The following is a 19,713-nucleotide window of genomic DNA, read 5'->3' on the forward strand; positions in this document are numbered from 1 at the left end:
AACATAGTAAGATTGCTACTAATAAACAAATAAAAAGCATCTAAAACACAGCAGAACATGTAGTTTTTAATAGAGGTCTTTGTCGGGATGTGTTTCTCGATGGCAAGCCACCCATGTGGTCAAAGCAGCAGTTGTTCATGAAATGTTACATAGATACAAGTGTAATCTTGGATTAATGTCAGATTTTTTAAGTGCTTTTTGAAGTGCTCCACCAGCTCCACCATCTGGCGATGTGGTGGAAAAACAAACTATATATATATGCACACATACACACACTAACTGGCCCCTTTAGGTACACCTGTTAAATTGCTTAACACAAATAGCTAATCAGCAAATCACAATGCAATTCAATGCATTCAGGCTTGTAGAGGTGATCAAGACAACTTGCTGAAGTTCAAACCGAGCATCAGAACGGGGGAAGAAAGGGGATTTAAGTGGCTTTGAACGTGGTATGGTTGTTGGTGCCAGATGGGCTGGTCTGAGTATTTGAGAAACTGCTGATCTACTTGGATTCTCACACACAGCCATTTCCATACACACATATGCGTATATGCGTGTGCGTTAACAAGAGTATATACGGGTATGCGTGTGTGTACACGTATGCACATACGTACACCTAATTATGGCCCTGTTCCATTTACTTGGGTCAGATCCATGCTGTTGGCCATCACTAGAATGAGGCGCGTACAGGTATGTGTAAACACACACTCCTCTAAACACGCCTACACGCGAGTGCGTACACACAGGTGTATACGTGCGTGCATACGAGTATACACACGTGTGTCTTTACACACGCATAGGCGTATACACGCTATGCCTATGTGCACATCCCATCACTGAAATCAGGCATGAGAACATACAGCACATCTGCGTTTGAAATGACTTTGCCTGGAATATATTTGTGTGTTTTGATTTGTCTCTGCTCTTCATCAAACATAAAATCTGCTGCTTGTTTACCTTGTCTCCTCTTCATTCTTTCATTTCCATGCAAAATGGCTTCAACCTTGAGAACCATTCCCTGCTCAGTAACCTGCTGTTTGCAAAACTGAAGGTGAGGTAATCTTGTCTGCTTTCTTCTTTATGTAGGAAATTTGTCAATCACTTATTCCAACAGTGAATCACAAAAGGAGACTGAGAAACTAATTAACTAGAGAGAATTTAGCATGGGCAGGGAAGGCAGAGAAGCACAAAATAGACAGTAAATAGTTATTCCCCTCTTGAAGTCAGACTTGTAGAAGAGGTGATGATGCTGAAGAGCTGTATGAGTGTTACGGTGAATGGTAAAACTACTGAGGATGGCTGAAATGATTACTTGTTCATTCATTCATTATCCGTAACCGACCACTTATTAAACAGGCAGTCTGCATTAAATGTCATCGGGTGAGAGATGGGCTGCACTCTGGACAAATCGCCTGTCGATTACAATTACATAAAAAGATGTTTCAACGCGTTTCAACCTTGAACCGCAACACCCTCAACGTTGGTGGGTCGGCAGTGGTGGCCAAATCACTACCCATCAACTCCTCCTGGCTTCCAGCTAAGCTCCTCTCTCCTGCTCCATAACCAGCAAGAGGCTCTTTCTGCTTTCTCCCCCGTCATGCGAGCTGCCACCTTTCTCTCCCTCCCTGTCACCCCAATTGCTGTGAGCATCCTCCACACTGACTGGGCAGGGACCTTGACTGAGAAGAGCCATGCCTGCCATCCTTTCCCCCTGCAGTCATGCAAGAGATCCTGTTCATTGTAAAGCAACAATTCCTAGTGTAACTACACAATTACACATAGCATCTGTCAACAGCAAAGTATAAGTACCCAGTGAGTTATGAGGCTGCATTGAATTGTATTATGACGCGTTTCAAGTTCTACTCTGTAATTATGAGATGAGGGTCAACATCAAATGTAGCCTTGAAAAATGTTGTTAATGGTGCTACATTTGAATAGCCTAAGTACAAAAACAAGTTATTATTCAAAGTTTTTGTTCTTGTTGTTGTTTTCACAGCAATATAAAATAAAAGACACCATAATAGCATAATAACAAAGTAAAAAGACAATTTAGAATTTTGGACAGTTTACAGCGACTTTGAGATGGTTTTAATATTTTTTGCCTGACGAGGGTCACATTACTCAAAAGAGCCTGCCCTCCACCTACAATGGCAAAGTGAAGCTGTCTGCCAAGAGCTATGGTGCTGAGAAGGCCATTTAGATTTTGTGTATTCCAAGACTAGGTTAGTTCTTCATTAGTTTTTTTCTATGAAACACGATATTTAATGTTTACAAAATGAAATACATAATGGAATAACAAGCTTTTATGCTCTGCTGCTCCAGAATCAGCAGTGGCTGCTTTGTCTGAGTTTGACCCAGTAACAGACCCTCACCCCTCACGCAGCCCAATGATACCTTTGAGGACGAGTGAGCGATGTTGACACTGGTCAGCTGTTTTGGTTTATTAGTGAACTGCTGTACCACTGGCAATTACCAAGACATTAATCAACCCCTTGTCTAGTTCAAGTATATAATTCTTTTTATAACTCAGTTTAAGTCACTGTTCCTGTTGACAGATCCAGGCCCATGTCCCCAAAGCAAGGCTACTTCAGATAGTGAAGGGAATTGAGTGGTTAATCCTAAAAAAAGACAACAAATTGGGTGCATTATATTAGGCACCTACAGGGACGTTGAAAACAAAGGAAAAACATCTTAATACACAGTTTTAAAAAAGTGGCAATGAAAAATCTTGAGGTACAGGGGCCCACATTGATATTCTTTCAGGGAGCCCAGAATTCCTAGCAACTACCCTGCCCTACTCTGGAACACAATTTTTCTGCTCAGTAACTTTCTGGGTGAATTTCAGTTACAGCATATAACCTGTATATACTATCATATACTATGGTAATCTAAAACAGTCTGATATTCACCATAAAATCATCACAATTAGGCTGCATGTAAATAAATAAAAATAAATAAAAAGTAAATAAAAAAAATAATAAAAGTTCCGTTTACAGTGCACAACAATATTGGAACAAAATACATTTGATTATTTCAGTCACTACATTTCTCCTTTACAAAACGGTACAGAACACGCAAATATTGCTAACAGTAACAATTTTTAGCTTTTTTGTTCTCTCCCCTGATACGAGCAGCAAAACGCTGCGTCGGCGAGCTTTGAGTGCGCGCTCCCACAGTGCTGTTTCCGGGGGGCGGGCCAACAGGGGGCGGGGTCTGAGCGAAAGACCGGAAGTTGTCAAGAGGAGCGAAGAAGAAGGGACAAACCGTTAGCAAGCTAGCTACTGCTGGGAAGTAGCGACAAAATCTTCAGGTATTGTGAATAAAGTCGACATTATATTGATATGAAGTAGTAGTTGTGCCTCTGTATAAGACAATAAAATATATTAGGACTGATTCCTAATATGTAGATCCGAAATAAATAAATCTAGAGGCGGACGTTGCCTTTGTTTTGATTCGTGTTGATGAAAGTCAGGCTTCAATGTTGTGTTTTTTACCGAAGGCCCAAACTATCGTTTCGTATGATTTCCGGTGCCGTGAAGCTTTCTGACTGAGCATCAACACTCCAGTTAATATTCACACCGTTATCGTTGTGTGATTGATGCTCCGTGTCTGAATGTCATTTGTTTCATCTTCCTGGACAGTGTCACAATGAGTTATGCTGAGAAGCCGGAGGACATAACAAGGGAGGAGTGGATGGATAAACTCAACAACGTCCACATTCAGAGAGCCGATATGAACAGACTCATTATGAACTACTTGGTGACAGGTGATCTTTTTTGTTTTGTTTCTCATCGTGTGTTTTTAGAAGTCTGTAGCCTGAAATGTGCATGTGATGTTTGAATGTGTGGGTTTTCTGTTCCAACAGAGGGTTTTAAGGAGGCAGCGGAGAAGTTCAGGATGGAGTCTGGAATAGAGCCCAGTGTGGACTTGGATTCTCTCGATGAACGGATTAAGATCAGAGAAATGATCTTGAAGGGACAGATCCAGGATGCTATTGCGTTAATCAACAGTCTGCACCCAGAACTGCTGGACACAAACCGTTACCTCTACTTTCACCTACAGGTAAATTAAAACACAGTGCAGGCATCTGGAATACTATCTGTACAGAATCTTTACTACTTGTCTTGTGTCCACTATTGATTGAGTCCATGGTCTTTTTTCTTGTTGGTGTTTGTAGCAACAGCATCTTATTGAGCTTATTCGTTTGAGGGAGACAGAAGCCGCTCTTGAATTTGCACAATCTCAGTTAGCTGAGCAAGGGGAGGAGAGCCGAGAATGTCTGACTGAGATGGAGAGGACGCTGGCCCTACTGGCATTTGACAACCCGGAGGAGTCACCTTTTGGAGATCTGCTCAATATGATGCAGAGGCAAAAGGTAGAGTCACTGATATTGTATTTCTGTCTCACATGGAATAGAGTCCTTTAAAATTGTTAATTTATTATGAAATATTGTGTTAAGGACTTTGTTTATTGTCTTTTATTTTTATGCTGTACTCAGATTAAGTGTGGGTTATATTAAAAAAAAATCTACATGTTGTATTTACATTTACATACACTGTTCATCATTAGTGACAAATTTTCAACTCACATTTTCTGGAAACCAAATAAGTCGTCGCTCGTGACAAAGAGTTCTACTTAAGTCGTCCAACTTAAAGTCCAACTAAAACAAATGCGTTGGGCTCCTGTTAACGTGAATGTGGCTTTGTCTTTCAGGTGTGGAGTGAAGTGAATCAGTGTGTGCTAGACTACGAAAACAGAGAATCAACACCCAAGCTGGCCAAGCTCCTGAAGCTACTGCTTTGGGCTCAAAATGAACTTGACCAAAAGAAAGTGAAGTATCCCAAAATGACTGACCTCAGCAAGGGAACAATTGAAGACCCCAAATGAGGACCCAGAGTGAAAAAGTACCACAGCATTACAAAACGGACACATTTCCTTTACCTATTTATACCCCCAGGAAATTGACTCATAGAGTACAACCTTTTCTTTTTTGTAAGGGTTGCTTTTTGATACTTTATTAACTCAGAATGTGCAGAACACCGGAGTGATGGCATTTTCAAAGTGACTTCTCACACTAAAGTAACATGCAGACCATTGTTTCACTTGGTATTTTAATTTACATATTTGTTTATGTAAAATTAGTATATTTCATTTACACTAGTTTTTCTGTCTGTTGGCAGGGAAAGTTGTTGGCATAAGAGGGTGTGAATAAAGCCTAAATTAGGCTGTCACTTTCTATGTGTGACCACTTAGACGGGGCAAAGTTTGATCAGGGAAAATGCTTGGCTCAGTGTTTACTGCTTAAAATCTATTTCTTCCCTACAAAACATAGACATTTAAGATAATATTCTTTCAGCTAGTACTATTACTTGACAGAAATAGTCTATAACAAGATTCTTGGGGGTGTTTCAGGCTACTGTGAAACATAAATTCAACTTTAGATTCATGCTGCATTATTGCTTGAGACGTTACGTTATGGTTGTAGCTGGGCGGGGAAAAAAAAGATAACTGAAATGCTACAAACCTTTTGGCGGACTGTGCAAGCTTAAAGTCAGCCTCACTTTCATAGTGTTTTAAGATATGGATATGCAGATGGTCTTTAAAGATGTGAAATGTTTACTCTGTGTCCACGGACAACGGAGGCACCTACAGACAGATTTACATTTATGAAACATGTAGCTGTTTTGCAAGAATTGATGTGCTTGTTTTTTTTTTTGGGCTGATTGATTATTTTGCAATAAAAGTGACTTTTTAAATTGGGCGTATCATACGCAACTGGGTGCGTTTTGATTCTGGCAGCTGGCAGAGATGAAAAGTAAACAAGCAATGTACTTGGTCAATTTTTGTCATCAGCTTTAAGTTTTGAGGTATTCTGTTTCTTACACATACAGAGACATATAAGACTCACAACTCCACAATATTTTGCAAATGTTGGAGTCTGAACTTTCAAATTATGGGCTGCATTGTCAAGAATTACACCATCCAATTACACAAGCATGTAAAATAAATTACTTTTATGACTACAAAACAACAATACAGTTGTTTCACTCACCAAAGCAATGCTCAATTGAAAAATACTCCCTTAAGAAAAAACGCCTATGTGATACAGTACATTTACTGTATGTTACAATGAATAAAATATTATTGATACAGCAGAAGCTTTTCATTCTGTAGTCAGCTTGGGTGCAGTTAAAGTAGTACAAATGTACATATAGAACAGTATAAAATATCCAATGGACACAAGATATATTATGTGCATATGTAAATACACTAATCAGGTACAACATTAAAACCACTGACAGGAGAATAAAATATAATTCTGCTGGGAAGCTTTTGGACCTGGCATTTGTGTGGATGTCACTTAGACATGTACCGCCTGCACCCCATAGCAACAACAAAAACGGTTTAGGCACATCACAAATAAAACAAACACGAAAAGCAGCACGGTGTTGATCTGGCCTCCAGATCCACTAGACTCCAAACTGATCGAGCATCTGGGGGACACAATGGAACAAACCTGATCCACAGAGCCCCCTCGCCTTAACCCATAGGACCCAAAGACCCCCACTAACAACATCCTGTTGCCAGACACCAAAAAACACTCTCAGAAGACCCATGTCCATTCTTTGAGGAGTCAGGACTGTTTTGGAGGCGCAAGGGAGACCTACACAATACTAGGAAGGGAGTCATAGTGTTGCGACTGATCGGTGTATATGTCTGATATAAAAAGACATGCATATACATTCTGAATAAAATGAATTAATTATAAGTTATATAAGTTATGACATATAAAGTCTGGTCTGTTGGTTACCCCTCAAATGTAGAGGAATTCTCAATAGTGTCAGTGTGACCTACTTTACTCGTACTTTCTCTTAAGTGACACCATGACATTGATCACTTCTATTAGTCAGATCACAGTGTGGTGGTGCTTTAACTTTCGTCTTCATAGGTAAGTGTAGGCTATTATATAACGACTTCCTGCAACGAGCCAGGAGCAGATGGACCATTTCGGTAACCGCGTAAAGCCTGACTACCACATCAGCTCCTCAGCGAGGGGGGACCATCCACGCCTGCATCCGGAGGGTACCTACATCCTGGTACTCCGACGATGCTCCGGTAGACGACACGGGTACATTTTTTCTGCACCGTCATGACTGGAGAGGGCCCGTAGCCCGGACGCATCAACCCGGCGGGCGTTTTTGGGACGGATGAATCGGCAGATTGTGCATCCGAAGCCGGGGTTAAATCACTTCCTGATTAACCCTACCGACCAGAAGAAGAACTGCGCTGCTGGCTGTTAGCAAGAGGAGGAGGAGGAGGAGGAGGAGGCTGGGGAGAAAAACTGACACGTGGATTACTCCTCCTAGGGCATCAGAGAGAGGAAAAAAAACAGACTCCCTCCCTCAGTTCATCGGTTGTACCCGTTCCTGTTAGTCCCGTCTTGCAGGTCAGGGAACTGGATATCGAAAAACTCCTGCGTGATTTGGCATATGTGATCAGGGCTGATTTCCTTTCCCCCCCCCCTCTGACTGTCTGATCGACCGGAAAGAAAGTAACAAAAAAAGAGAGAGAAAAAAAGGCGAAGCGATTGAAAGGAGGCTGCCTTCACCTCGCGTTGAATGGCAGTTATTCAAAAATATGGCAAGAACTATAGTCCAGATTTGGTCTGTCACAAGGAAAACCATCCGTCTGACAAGATCGGGGTGCCTGGATGTCACAAGAAGTGGCCCGAACACAACAGCAACTGGCCGAGGTAAAGGTCTTTACGTGTATTCACCAGTCCTGCTTGTTTTGTGTGTTTAGTAAATCGAAAGTCTGGCACATTTACCCCAAAGGGGGCTACATGTGATAACGTGGTGTTTCCGATCGTGTGTTGCTAATACTTTGGGAGCAACTCTTTGCCCTGTAGAAAACCCCAGGTGGTGATCAGAGACATCTGTACTGTGCTCTCACTGGATCTTGTAGTGACATGACACGTATCATGTGTGGCCTCTCCTGGTTCGGTACTTGAAGATAGCAGTGCCACATAGGCCAGATGGGATGTAAAGGAGGAAGTAATTCATACAGCTGTTTGCATTGCCTTCCTGTTCCCTTTCTATAGATTTAACTAAACCATGCAGACTTAATGTTGACTAAACAACCCACTGAGGACATTATAGCCCCTGTGCAATGCTCTGCAGGGGCCATGTACATCCTTCACCTTTCTGTCATTCCCTATTAACTGATCTATAGTTTGTGGATGTCTGTTTGGATTATTTAAGGTAAAGGTTAAAATAAACAAAGGCAGCTGTACTTTTTTCCTTGATGAAGACGTTTCACCCAAGTAACTTCTCAGTTCTAACTGAGTTTAGGTTTTGATTTCAGGGCATCTGTGGGTGGTGCAAACCACATGACCAAGGCCTTCTCTATCAACTCAGATCACATTTTCTGCCCTCTTATTTTCACCGTATTTGCTTCTGGACCAACCCAGTAACAACCTAGAAACCCTTGGGGTCTTAGGTAGTCATGTGCATTTCAGGTTGGTGCCACACATAGTGAAAAAAAAAATGAATAAAAATCAACTCCCCATCCAGCCAATCCAGATGGTTGATGTTTGATGTATTTCATTTATTTTATTTTTTAAATATAGTTTAGGGACATTCAGCCATATTTAAGCCGCTCTGCTTCCCTCCCTGTGCAGGCCAGTGGCGAGGGTATGGACGGTGGTGCTGCTGCTTGGGACGTGCCTCCTCTACTGCGCCCGCGTGGCGATGCCCATCTGCGCCGTCAGCATGGCAGAGAAGTTCAACTGGAGCAAGAGGGAGTCCGGCATGGTGCTGGGCAGCTTCTTCTGGGGATACTGCTTCACGCAAGTGTTCGGAGGCTACGTCAGCGACCGGTGAGGACCGTCCGCACGTCTACACGGATGTCTGCCGCGACATAACCTGACAGTCGCCCCGGTGTCGAATTGACATATAGTTTTTAGGGTCCTTATTAGGGTCAGTGTTATTTGCATGGGGACGTTACTTCCATTGACGCAACTAGCCCCGTCGTGTTTGCTCAGTCCGCAGAGATAAGTGGACAAAGCTAGACGTTTTCCCTCGGTTATCATGTCAGCTCCCAGTGTTAATAGATAAGCTGCTGAAAGAGTTTTATGCGCTATATGCTTTTCTCCCCCCCCCGGTTTAAACTACTTCCTCCAAATACACCAGTTGCCAGATATCCTGCAAAACATCCACACTGCCTAATTGTGTTTTTACCAAATGTGTATAAAAGCCTCTAGAGGATAATATTTTTGGCAGAATGACGCACATGACCACTATGTTTTTTTGTACTACTGTTAGGAATAAACCAAGAGATAAGAGTGGAAGTGTCTCTTACATTCAGTCATGTGTGCAGCTCTCTGAGCAGTCAACAGTTAAATACAAACTGTATTTTGTATTCTGTGTCCACAGGGTGGGAGGGGAGAAGGTCCTCCTGCTGTCTGCCGCTGCCTGGGGGTCAATGACAGCCTTCACCCCCATCCTGGCCCACTTCTGCTCCCAGCCGATCTTCTCTATGACACTGGCCCGCTTTCTCATGGGCCTGTTGCAAGGTGAGGGGTGCTACACGAGTCATCACATGAGATTAAGCCAGTCAGGTGACAGACCCAGACCAAGAAAACACTGCTCTACACACACACACACACACACACACACACACACACACACACACACACACGGTTTTTCAGCTTATTCAATCTTTCAGTACCATGGGTCATAGATTTGCCTGATTTCATTGCTAAAGTAAATTTTCTTGTATACACGAATCAGCCACAACATTAAAACCACTGACAGACAAAGTAAATAACGTCGACCGTCTTGCTTCCGCTGGGAAACGTTTGGACTCAGCGTTCATGTGGATGTTACTTCCAAAAACGGTTTAAGAACAGCTAAAAAAAAAACTGAAAGCATGGCGGTGTTGACCTGGCCTCCAAATTCCTTAGAGTCATTGAGTATCAGTGGGATGTCCTGGAACGAGCCTAATTTTAATGTTATTTTATATTATTTCATTTTTATTTTACTTTATCTTTCTTTTTACTTTACTCTTTGCTTTTTTTTACGTGCAAGTAAGCTTCTGTGACCAAGCAATTTCTCTTGTGAATCGATAGAGTTTGTCTTAGCTTCATTTCCAAGAAGCAGAACAAGAAATAATTCAGGTGCGGCGTCATTTCTTGCACCACCCTCTGTCCTGTGAACCTGACAGACCAGGTGAAGTCATGCAGACTTTGCATTTTACATTGCAGTGTATTGAATTTTTTATTTTTTTTTTATGATTAAATGTCTATCGAGCTGCTCTGCTAAAAAACCCTTTGCGGCTTAAGAGTGATTGGACTCGAGTGTATCCACCGGAAATATTGCTTGAAAACAATACTATGATCTTTTAATGCGTACAATTTGACCACAGCAGAGAACTTTATTTTGCAGCTCTATCTGTCTGTGGAACTACAGCTTTTACATGGTGCATTGTATCTAAAGAGGAAACGGGTTGTTTTGGCAGTATTGCACAATGGTGTGATATTTAAAAATATGTGAATTACAACATGTTGATACAAACCACATGAGCTGAATACGTTTGTCTTTAAATTGACTTAAATTTAGGCTTTTGATCCAAACCACAGGAGCTGGGGTTTCAAATAGTTCTTCAAATAGCTCTGCAGATGCCACAGTAGTGAACGTGTGACTCAAAATCAAAATCTGCCTTTTCCTGTTAGATTATGTGCTTGTTTTGTGTGATTATTGCCACTTAAGTTCTTAGCGACTGTTCTTTCTGCCTCGACTTTATAGGAGTTCATTACCCTTCACTGGCGAGTCTGTGCTCGCAAAAGGTTGTGGAGAGTGAAAGAGGGTTCCTCATGAGCACCGTGGGTAGCGGCTCCTACCTGGGGTGAGTCAAGTGTTTCGCAATGAAAGGGGAAGGGTGAGAAAAGCATAATATCTGTTGTGATCCCATAATCCCTTTGAAAACAATCCCTTTGTTATTGGCTTTTGCTTTGCTCATGTCATGTTTTTTTTTTTTTTGTGATCTGTCTTCACTGTGTTGAAACATCTCGTTGCGGTGATGTGTTTGTGCAGCTTGGTTTACTGTGACCTTTTTTTTTTCAGTACTCTGGTCATTGGAGGGGCCGGCTCCCTCATGTTGGACCTGTACGGCTGGGAGAGTGTTTTCTACGTCTCTGGTCTCCTCTCTGTCCTGTGGGCCTACTGTATGTGGAAATATCTGCTCAAAGGAGAAGGTAAGGGACGCCTTATCCGTGTCAACGGTCACTGCACGCTCCCGTCTTCTATCTGCTCATTTGTATATTTGGAGTCAGGTGTCCTCTCGCATAATGCGCCTTTGTCCATTTGCACTTGCAGGGCCGATAATTACCCTCGAGTCCCTGGGCAGTGGAGGGGCGCAGTCCAAACTGTCCAAAAGACACTGGTTACGACTCCTCAGACAACCTGCAGTCTGGTGAGTGACACGTGTTTGTGTGTGTGTGTGTGTGTGTGTGCGTCCGAGTCTCTTTATTCATACGGTGCAGATTATAGCTACTTCATCATTTCTACATAAAAATTCGGAAAAAGGGAAATCAAACGAATATAACCGTCAGTGTAGTAGGATCAAGTGATGTTCAGTCCCTCATGGGTTAAAACAGTCAGGGGTTTGTCACAGTATGATCTTCACAGCACATGTTTATGGGAACTTTTTGGGGAAGTACTTGTTGATCATCAGGTTAGACAAGATTACCAAATCTTCTGTGAAGAATTTGGAATCAACAAATCCGCAGTCAGACAAACAGAGGCGATTCGACACAGGAGTTGTCGATCAGCAAAGATCACGCCAATAGCAAGAAAAGTCTCAGTAGTCACAAAGGAATCCAGGGTAACGTCTAGGTCTCCCTCACATTGGCTAATGTAAATGTTTATGAATTCACCATCCGGAGAACAATGAACAACACACTTCACTGAGAGGCTCATGTGGAGAGATGAAACAACAGTGTACTCCAGTATCAGAACCTTATCCCGTTCATGAAACGTGCAGAAAGTAATGTCCTAGTTTGGAGTTGTTTTGCTACATCTGGGCCAATGAATTCTGAATTATACCAAAGAATCCTAAAAGAAAATGTCACATCATCTGTCCATGAGCCAACTCTTGAGAGAAAACTACAAAAGAATGATTAAAGAAAGTGAGTGTTTTTGTATGGCCAAGTTAAAGTCCTGACCACAATCCAGTAGAAATGTTGTGGCAGGATCAGTAGATACAGATACAGATACAGACATGTACCGATGATTAATTTTCTTAAGAGCATAAGCATAATAAGCAAATGCAAACGCGTCATGTTTTTTTATGTCATTTGTTTGATCTGGCTCTCTTTGTGTCCTGTCAGGACTTGCTTGACAATCCACTGGCATTTTGAGTCATTTTTATTCGGAAATGTTGAAAATATTGAAGGGTGAAATTACTTTTAAGCAGTCCCCGTACGTGTGTGTGTGTGTGTGTGTGTGCATTATATGCGCTGTGTGGTTTCCCGCTTGCATCACTAAGCTCTGCTACAATCCTCTGACTGATTTACGGCGTAATTTTGAAATTCTAGTTAATTGCAGATGTGTTGCAACCAGGGGCAATTACAGAAAATCAGGAATGGAGAAGAGTAATTTATGAGGAGGAATGCTGGAAAGTGACAATTTCCAAGCTTGTCCGGATGCCTCAGTTCATCTTTTAATGTCTGTCTTTCTTCCTCATCCTTCCATCCTCGTCCTCTAAGGCTAGATATTTATACTCCGATTTCAATGACAGCGAAAACCTTCCTATTTGATGCATCTGATCTTATTGTGATTTCTCAAAATATGTCAGATGAGTTCCGCTTGACGTTCCGTCCCCAGACGCCAAACTCGCTAACAAAGCTGTGAAGCCTTCAGTACAGTACATGCAAATTTATTTTCAATGCAACCGTTGTGACTGTTTGCCTCTCTTCCATCCCTGACCAGTGCTGTGATAGTGACGCATCTTTGCACAGCGAGCACCTTCTTCACTCTCTTGTCGTGGCTGCCAACGTTCTTTAAAGACACCTTCCCCGATGCCAAGGTAACCACCCTCACCCTCATTTTTTTTAGCATACATTTGACCTCGGTTTTTTTACGAAAGACGAGAGAAAAATCGATAAAAAGAGAGGCAGGGGCAGCCCGTAAACAAAGTGGCGCACATGAACGGTCATTTCCTGCATCTCCGTCCCATGGGTCTTTCCGCCATTTCGGCCCTTTAAGGAGATTACCATCAGCCCTTTCACTCCAACGGGAGGAATGAACACACGCCTACATCTAACTGGTTCTTTGGTCACCAAATTAAATGCCGGACCCATTTTTTTAATTTTTTTTTCACAAACCAAGAATGTTAAGAGCAATCTGACACTAAATTGGCATGTTTTTCAGGCACACAGATCAGGAGAAAATTGACTTTCCGGCTCTGTATCAGAAGCCAACTCTTGTGACATTTGGCAACACAGATATCTTGTCCAAAAATAAATCTAATTATGCTGCCACACCTGTGACAGCTATGCACACTTCCTTTTTTTCATAAACAGCTGACAAGAATTTTGAATGGAATGGTGTCAGTGGAGGTTAAAGTAAGGCGATCACTAAAGTCATGTCATGCATTGATAAATAAAAAAAACCTTGAAGTTCTTGCAATTCAACCTTTGGTGATCACGGATGTTGCCAACCGTAGAGCCACGTAAAGGCGGATCTAATCAACAGCTAACTGCCGGACACTTTATAGGACCACTTCTTTCTGTTTATTCATACCCATAAAATATGTTGTCCCTCCAGGGTTGGGTGTTCAATGTGATTCCTTGGTTGGTGGCCATACCTTCCTCCCTCTTCAGCGGCTGCCTGTCTGATCACCTCATCAGTCAAGGTGCCTTACGGATATCAGAATTCATTTGAAGTGTATCTCATGACTGATAAAGCAACAGCGTCTAATTTCTCTCTTGATCTCCCCAGGCTTCGATACGGCCTCAGTGAGGAAGTTGATGCAGGTACAATATTTGTCAGTGGTCACGCTATTCTTTGTTATATATTTAGTGTCAATATGTATTTTCATCCCTCCCAGTCCAAAGTGCACGGATGTCCTCTACACAAAAAGATAAGTGTGGTTTTGACGGATGTGTCTTTGTGTGCATTTGTCCCCGTGTTAGTTTTTCTCCATGGGTGTTTCCAGTGTGTTTACCCTTCTCCTGTGCGGCAACACCACCTTCTCCTGGGCTGTAGCATTCGTGTCTGCCACCATGGGCCTCACCACCTTCAGTCACAGGTACCAGCACCCACTATTACTCCAAACAGTCAGATTTATATGTGGTGTCCCTACAAGAGTTAGTTTTGTGGGAGTTTTTTTTTTACACCCCATCAAAAAAAATGTATCCACTTGCCTTGTTTGAGACATTAATGTCTCACCAGCTCTTCCCCCAAGCTTTGCTTTTTTTTGTTTTTTTTTAATTTTTTTATTATAAAGTCTCAAATTATGCTTTTAGGCAAGGAAGTCTTGGCAATTTTCAGCTTTTGTAGGTGGCTGTCAAACCCACTCGGCAAATGCAAATCATTTCCTTGGTGATTTGATAATTATTTATTAGGGATGGGTACCGTTGAGGTTTTATCTGATACCGGTCCCAAAACAGTACTTTTGAAACGTTGCTGGTGCTTAAAGGACAGAAAACATACAAACTTCATCCAAAAACTGTGCCTTTTTATTATTTTATGTCGAGAAAGTTGAACGTAAATAATATAAGAGCAGTGTATCAACTGCTCTCCTCTCCTGCGATGTTGGTAACTCTGCGATGCTATGCTACGTCACACCTGAATTTGATGTTCGATCAAATTACAGGTGTTGCCTCCCTTGCACTATGTCGTCTTTGAGGAAATTGTTGCAGGTTGCTGAGTCTGTATGTTTTGAGGTGAATTACACCCAAACTCCTGACCGTTTCTCCTCAGGCATTTTGAATGTTCACTTCCATTCATGCGGGTGAAAAACCGAAGTGACGTCATGTCTACCGTCGGCATGTGGGACTTTATTTTTTTGTTATTTGCCCTTGAACAGATTTTCCAAAAGTTCTTGGAGGGAAAAAAAAGAGCTTAGGGGGCGATAGAAATGAAGCACCGAAATCTTGCTTGCTTTTCGGTCTGGTTACTACCGTTTGCGTCAGTACCAAGTATCATTTGTCTTGGAAAAAGTCACACCCCCTAAAATCGCTTCATTATTTTTATCTTAAAATGGCTAAATCCCCACAGTGAAGTAGTACAATGCGGCCACGCTTTTATGTGAGTTTCTAGTCGTTTGTTTGAATGACGGTGGAGCTCTGTGGCACAAAAACAATAAAAGCAGACGAATAGAACAAAGGATCATCTGTTTGCTCATGTCTTTCCATGGAACTTGTAGTATTTAAATAATAGTCTTTCATATGCCAGTGTATGCACGTCACTCTATGATAAAATGGTTGCACAGCAGTGCTGGATAAAGCTGAATGTGGTGTTAACAGCTGAACGTGGTGGGGCGTAACTGATTCACCACCACAAGAGGAAACACAACCACAAGTACAGTAGATGTTTTTCAAATTTATTTATATGCACATTGACTGTATATTAATGTTTGTGAAGTAGTAGTTGGTCTCGGGGTTAATGTTTTAAACTAATGAGTCTTTATTAGCCATAAACATACTGTAGGATGAAGTTATTTAATAATAACTTCAGTAATTATTTAATATTTCTAATGTTGGGCCAAATACTTTAAATACATGACTTTAATGTCATGTTCCTTGCTATTTTTAAATGAGCTCACATCATAGATATATTCATAAATATATTGGTTTTGTGCAGATTCTAGACTTGGCAAATGTAATATACACCAATCAGCCACAACATTATGACCACCGACAGGGGCAGTTAATGACGTTCACACCATCTCGTGACAATAAAATGTTCTGCTGGGAAACCTTTAAACCTGGTATTCGTGTGGATGTTACCTAGACAGGTACCACCCACCTAGACCAGACCAGACCAGATCAGCCCCCCTGACAATATTAGGAAGGTGGTCATAATGAACACAGAACAAATGCAGATGCAGTCAGTAATAGCAGGCTGTGATCTCATTGGTTGTTGAGGCGGTTCTAGATACACAAACAGCCCTTTTGGCGCCTCATAAATAAAAATGTGTTTCCTTCACAGCGGCGTTTCTGTAAACGTTCAAGATCTCGCTCCTTCCTGTGCTGGAGCTTTATTTGGTAAGTAGTTTTTTTTTGTTTTGTTTTTTTGTTTTGTTTTTTTGAAGTGTTTAACAGATTTTTCTTCAATCGAAGTTGAGATTTTAACCGTGTGACACCTCTGTGTTTTTTTTTTTCACAGGTGTAATGAATACGTGCGGCGCATTCTCAGGTGAGCCTCCGTTATTGAAGAAATATCTGTGATTAATCTTTCACCAGCTCTGGCTATCACTATTGAATTGGAGTCCAAAAATTCAAACTTTGAGCTCATGTGTCAGTCTCCCGGTGGCTCCTATGTGCCATGCATATTTCATCAAGGGAGCGGAATGAAGTTTGTCTGATGAATAATACAGGGAACAGAGGATGACAGTCCTCTGGTCCTGTGAGGGACGTAGTAGGGATTGTGACATTTTCTCTTCAGCTATTTGCATTTGGGAGAAACCGAGCTGTTCCCGCGCGTTAAAGTTACCGTGTGTTGTTTCAGTTTTTGCGACGATGTGCTACTAATGTTGACTGTGTATGTCCCTGCGCAGGGGTCCTGATGGTGTATTTCTCGGGGTATCTCATCGAGGCAACGGGCTCATGGGCGTCGGTGTTTGCCCTCATCACCACAGTCAACCTGCTGGGCCTCTGCACTTTCCTGGCCTTTGCCGAGGCCCGCCGCTTCGACATTGACTCCATTAAGGCCCGCCACCACAACATACACATCTAAAAATCAAAATGGGACCAAAACGCAGGTCGACGAGGGAGACGTGCACTTGGGGCGACCAGCAGCTAGGATATTATCAGCACTGAAGTACAATCCGATGGATGCTAAGCAGTACACCGATAAAACCCACGGACAAGATCTGGGAAAAGTTTGATTGGCTCTGTGTCTCGGTGAGGACGTACTGAAAAGCACACCACAGAGCCGGCACAATGTTACTGAGAGATCTCAAAAAAAAAAAAATAAATATCGAGGAACAGAAAAAGTCCACGCTACCTCCGCGTCCCTGTTTTGTGGCGGCGTGCGGGTTTTCCACAGTTTCTGAGAAACGGTTTAGAATCGCCGTCTTTTCCAAACTGCGGCGCCAGAAAAAGTTGCAGAGACGAGTCTGGTTGTCTGAAAAGCCATAGCTCGCCGCTTTGGCGGGTTTCGCGGGGCGCGTCGAAGCAGCTGCGTGAGTGATAGATGTGTTAGTCTCAGGGGCTCCCTGACAGCTGTGACAGACCAAGGTGGTTTGTTCTCACCCTGCAGGGATGGGGGAGGCGGCGCGGGTGACGCGGGGAGAGTCGCAGTCTCTCGTACCTGGAGTCTTTTATTAGTACGCCCCGCTCACCCATCAGCGAGAGAACTGTCGGAGTGACACCTCATTACCCTGCCACTAATTACTTGGCGGGCGCTCTAACGTCCTGTACGATTTACCTTCTGTTGTCCCTGTCTCCATGGTTACAAACTCATCTTGTCGTTTCGGAGGGGTCACAGAAAGCAGGAGGACTGAGCGAACGCTTTCTCTTAAATATCTCATGAAGTACGTTTTGAGTTGGAAGACCAAAGGTTATTAACTAATTCTGTTTTCTTTCTACGTGATTGCATGTTATAGAAATACCTCACTTAGTACTTTTATATTTATATGGGTTCTTTTTTTTTTTCTTTTTTCTTTTTAAATAAAAAGACCTGGCTGACAAATGAAAGATGTTGCGTAAGACAGAGAGTCAGATCGAGGTGATGCAGAATGGAAAACCCAAAAGTAGACCTTTTTAAGTTTAGTATCCTTACTTACTTTTATGTTATAGTAATAAATATATAATGTTATAATGTTAAATGATTTAACATGTTGGAGAAAACTGCATAGGCAAACTAAAAAAGAAAGAATTTTCAACTTTCTGTGTTGAGGATCCACCCTTATTATTGCACTTAACACCTATGTTACCTAGACACTTAACAGGAAGCGATGTCAGTATTTGTGATGGAGTCTCTAAACGCGGTTTTAAAAAACGGCTTCCTCACTGGCGCGACGAATGTTGCGGGGTCGACGAGGGGGTCGGACGTTGACACCTCAGGTCCGGCGCCGTTGAGGCGGTCGCTAGGTGTAATGCTGCTGCTGCAGTGTATGTAGCGACGTGAAGCTAGCCTCGTGGTCCTGGCTGGATGTGGACGTCATTGTTTGCAGCGTTCAGCTTTGGCGTTCAGAGCACGGCTTTAACATTTGTTTTGTTTTACGTTGGGAGGATTTCACGTTTCGAGTCTTGACGCTTACTTGACGTGTCTGCCTTAGATCTATGCATTTATTATTTTGTGCCTAATTTAAGCCAAAAAAAAAACAAAAAAAACTGCGAGACACAGTGTCAGTTACTGAACAGTGGATTTGATTTCTGCCTAGGATGTGTGTCGCTTTTGTGTCATCGTTATTTACACACAGGCTTCTGTTTCCTTGGATGTTTTCTATCGTCAGTTGTTACAAGAATGTTAGAATTAGAAAATAATTTGATTTATCCTCTCTGTTGTTTAGAGCAGAGGCACCCTTTTCTGTATATCTAAAATATTAAATTATTTTTTGTGTGTGTGTTTGAAAAAGACAGAGAAACCCATTGGGCGTAGTAGTGCCGCTCCACTCATCTGCACTGTCTATAGAGTAATTTATTACAAGAAATTATCTAAACCAAATGTCATATTGATTCAAAAACTTTTTTTTTTTTTTTTTTTTAATGGTCACGGTATATATAAGTAAGACAACTGTACAAAATACTTATTCCTCAGTTTCTTGACTTGCCTTTGCAGATGTGCATTATTTACCACTACCTTCATCTCGTTGTTCCGTTTTCTCTCTTTCTTTCTTTTTTGTTACACATTTTACAAAGATAAATTGTGAAGGTAAGTCAATGAAGGTGAGCTCACCAACATATCATGCTGTAGGTTTGTGAAAGCCTAACGATGAATAGTTTTTGATAATCTGTAACATACTGTACGTATGATCCGGAAGAAATGATTATATATAATTATATATAAACAAATGCAAGAAATGCAGTATTCTGTTGCTTTTAAAATATGTTTAAAATGTGTATTTAAAAAAGCTCTTAACTTTGAATAAAGATCTATTTTGTCAACACTGAGCAGTTGTGTCAGGGCAGTGTTTTCTACATGCATTTTCTCTGCAGCTCCACAGAGAGGCAGCACAGTGTCAATAACGAGGGGAGCACATGGTAGCTCCCAGCCTCCAAGGACCTTTGGTGGAAAGGGGCCTTCTGTGAGGTGGCACATTGATCTCTTGAAAGTTTTTTTATTATTATTATTATTGAAAAGTCTTTAAACTCCTGAATTTTATTTATGTCAAAAAAAAAAAAAAAAAAAATCGGGAAGTGTTCTCCCCTTCAATCTGAGCAAACCATTTGTGTGGACACTGTATCCGGATCAGCTGGACGGGTTCTAGTGCAGGTCTGGCCTGTTCACACTAGCGTCCCGCTGCAGGCCCAGAGATCCCGAG

At 41.9% G+C, this 19,713-nt stretch overlaps 2 protein-coding genes across 2 annotated transcripts; both read left to right on the plus strand.

Moving 5' to 3' along the window:
• Nucleotides 1-3,206: 3,206 nt before the first annotated feature.
• Nucleotides 3,207-5,756, plus strand: LOC124997512 (glucose-induced degradation protein 8-B homolog). Its single transcript, XM_047571267.1, has 5 exons — nucleotides 3,207-3,310; nucleotides 3,642-3,766; nucleotides 3,866-4,062; nucleotides 4,178-4,375; nucleotides 4,714-5,756. Exons 2-5 carry the CDS (start codon nucleotides 3,649-3,651, stop codon nucleotides 4,885-4,887), a joined length of 687 nt encoding a protein of 228 aa, XP_047427223.1. The 5' UTR covers nucleotides 3,207-3,310; nucleotides 3,642-3,648; the 3' UTR covers nucleotides 4,888-5,756.
• Nucleotides 5,757-6,656: 900 nt separating this feature from the next.
• Nucleotides 6,657-19,342, plus strand: slc17a9b (solute carrier family 17 member 9b). Its single transcript, XM_047571435.1, has 13 exons — nucleotides 6,657-7,753; nucleotides 8,681-8,878; nucleotides 9,435-9,574; nucleotides 10,806-10,905; nucleotides 11,124-11,254; nucleotides 11,376-11,472; nucleotides 12,990-13,086; nucleotides 13,827-13,914; nucleotides 14,001-14,035; nucleotides 14,195-14,310; nucleotides 16,215-16,270; nucleotides 16,392-16,421; nucleotides 16,783-19,342. The coding sequence occupies exons 1-13, from the start codon at nucleotides 7,620-7,622 to the stop codon at nucleotides 16,959-16,961; spliced, it is 1,401 nt and encodes a 466-aa protein (XP_047427391.1). The 5' UTR covers nucleotides 6,657-7,619; the 3' UTR covers nucleotides 16,962-19,342.
• Nucleotides 19,343-19,713: the final 371 nt, after the last annotated feature.

The sequence above is a fragment of the Mugil cephalus genome, chromosome 1 (assembly GCF_022458985.1).
Source record: "Mugil cephalus isolate CIBA_MC_2020 chromosome 1, CIBA_Mcephalus_1.1, whole genome shotgun sequence".
NCBI lineage: Eukaryota > Metazoa > Chordata > Actinopteri > Mugiliformes > Mugilidae > Mugil > Mugil cephalus.

Excerpts from the sequence above, each read along its gene's own strand:
- LOC124997512 (XM_047571267.1), top strand. The coding sequence starts at position 3,649 with ATGAGTTATGCTGAGAAGCCGGAGGACATAACAAGGGAGGAGTGGATG. Across the intron at positions 3,767-3,865 it reads TATGAACTACTTGGTGACAG|AGGGTTTTAAGGAGGCAGCG; the intron begins GTGATCTTTTTT and ends CTGTTCCAACAG. Across the intron at positions 4,063-4,177 it reads ACCTCTACTTTCACCTACAG|CAACAGCATCTTATTGAGCT; the intron begins GTAAATTAAAAC and ends TGGTGTTTGTAG.
- slc17a9b (XM_047571435.1), top strand. The coding sequence starts at position 7,620 with ATGGCAGTTATTCAAAAATATGGCAAGAACTATAGTCCAGATTTGGTC. Across the intron at positions 11,255-11,375 it reads ATATCTGCTCAAAGGAGAAG|GGCCGATAATTACCCTCGAG; the intron begins GTAAGGGACGCC and ends TTGCACTTGCAG. Across the intron at positions 16,422-16,782 it reads TACGTGCGGCGCATTCTCAG|GGGTCCTGATGGTGTATTTC; the intron begins GTGAGCCTCCGT and ends GTCCCTGCGCAG.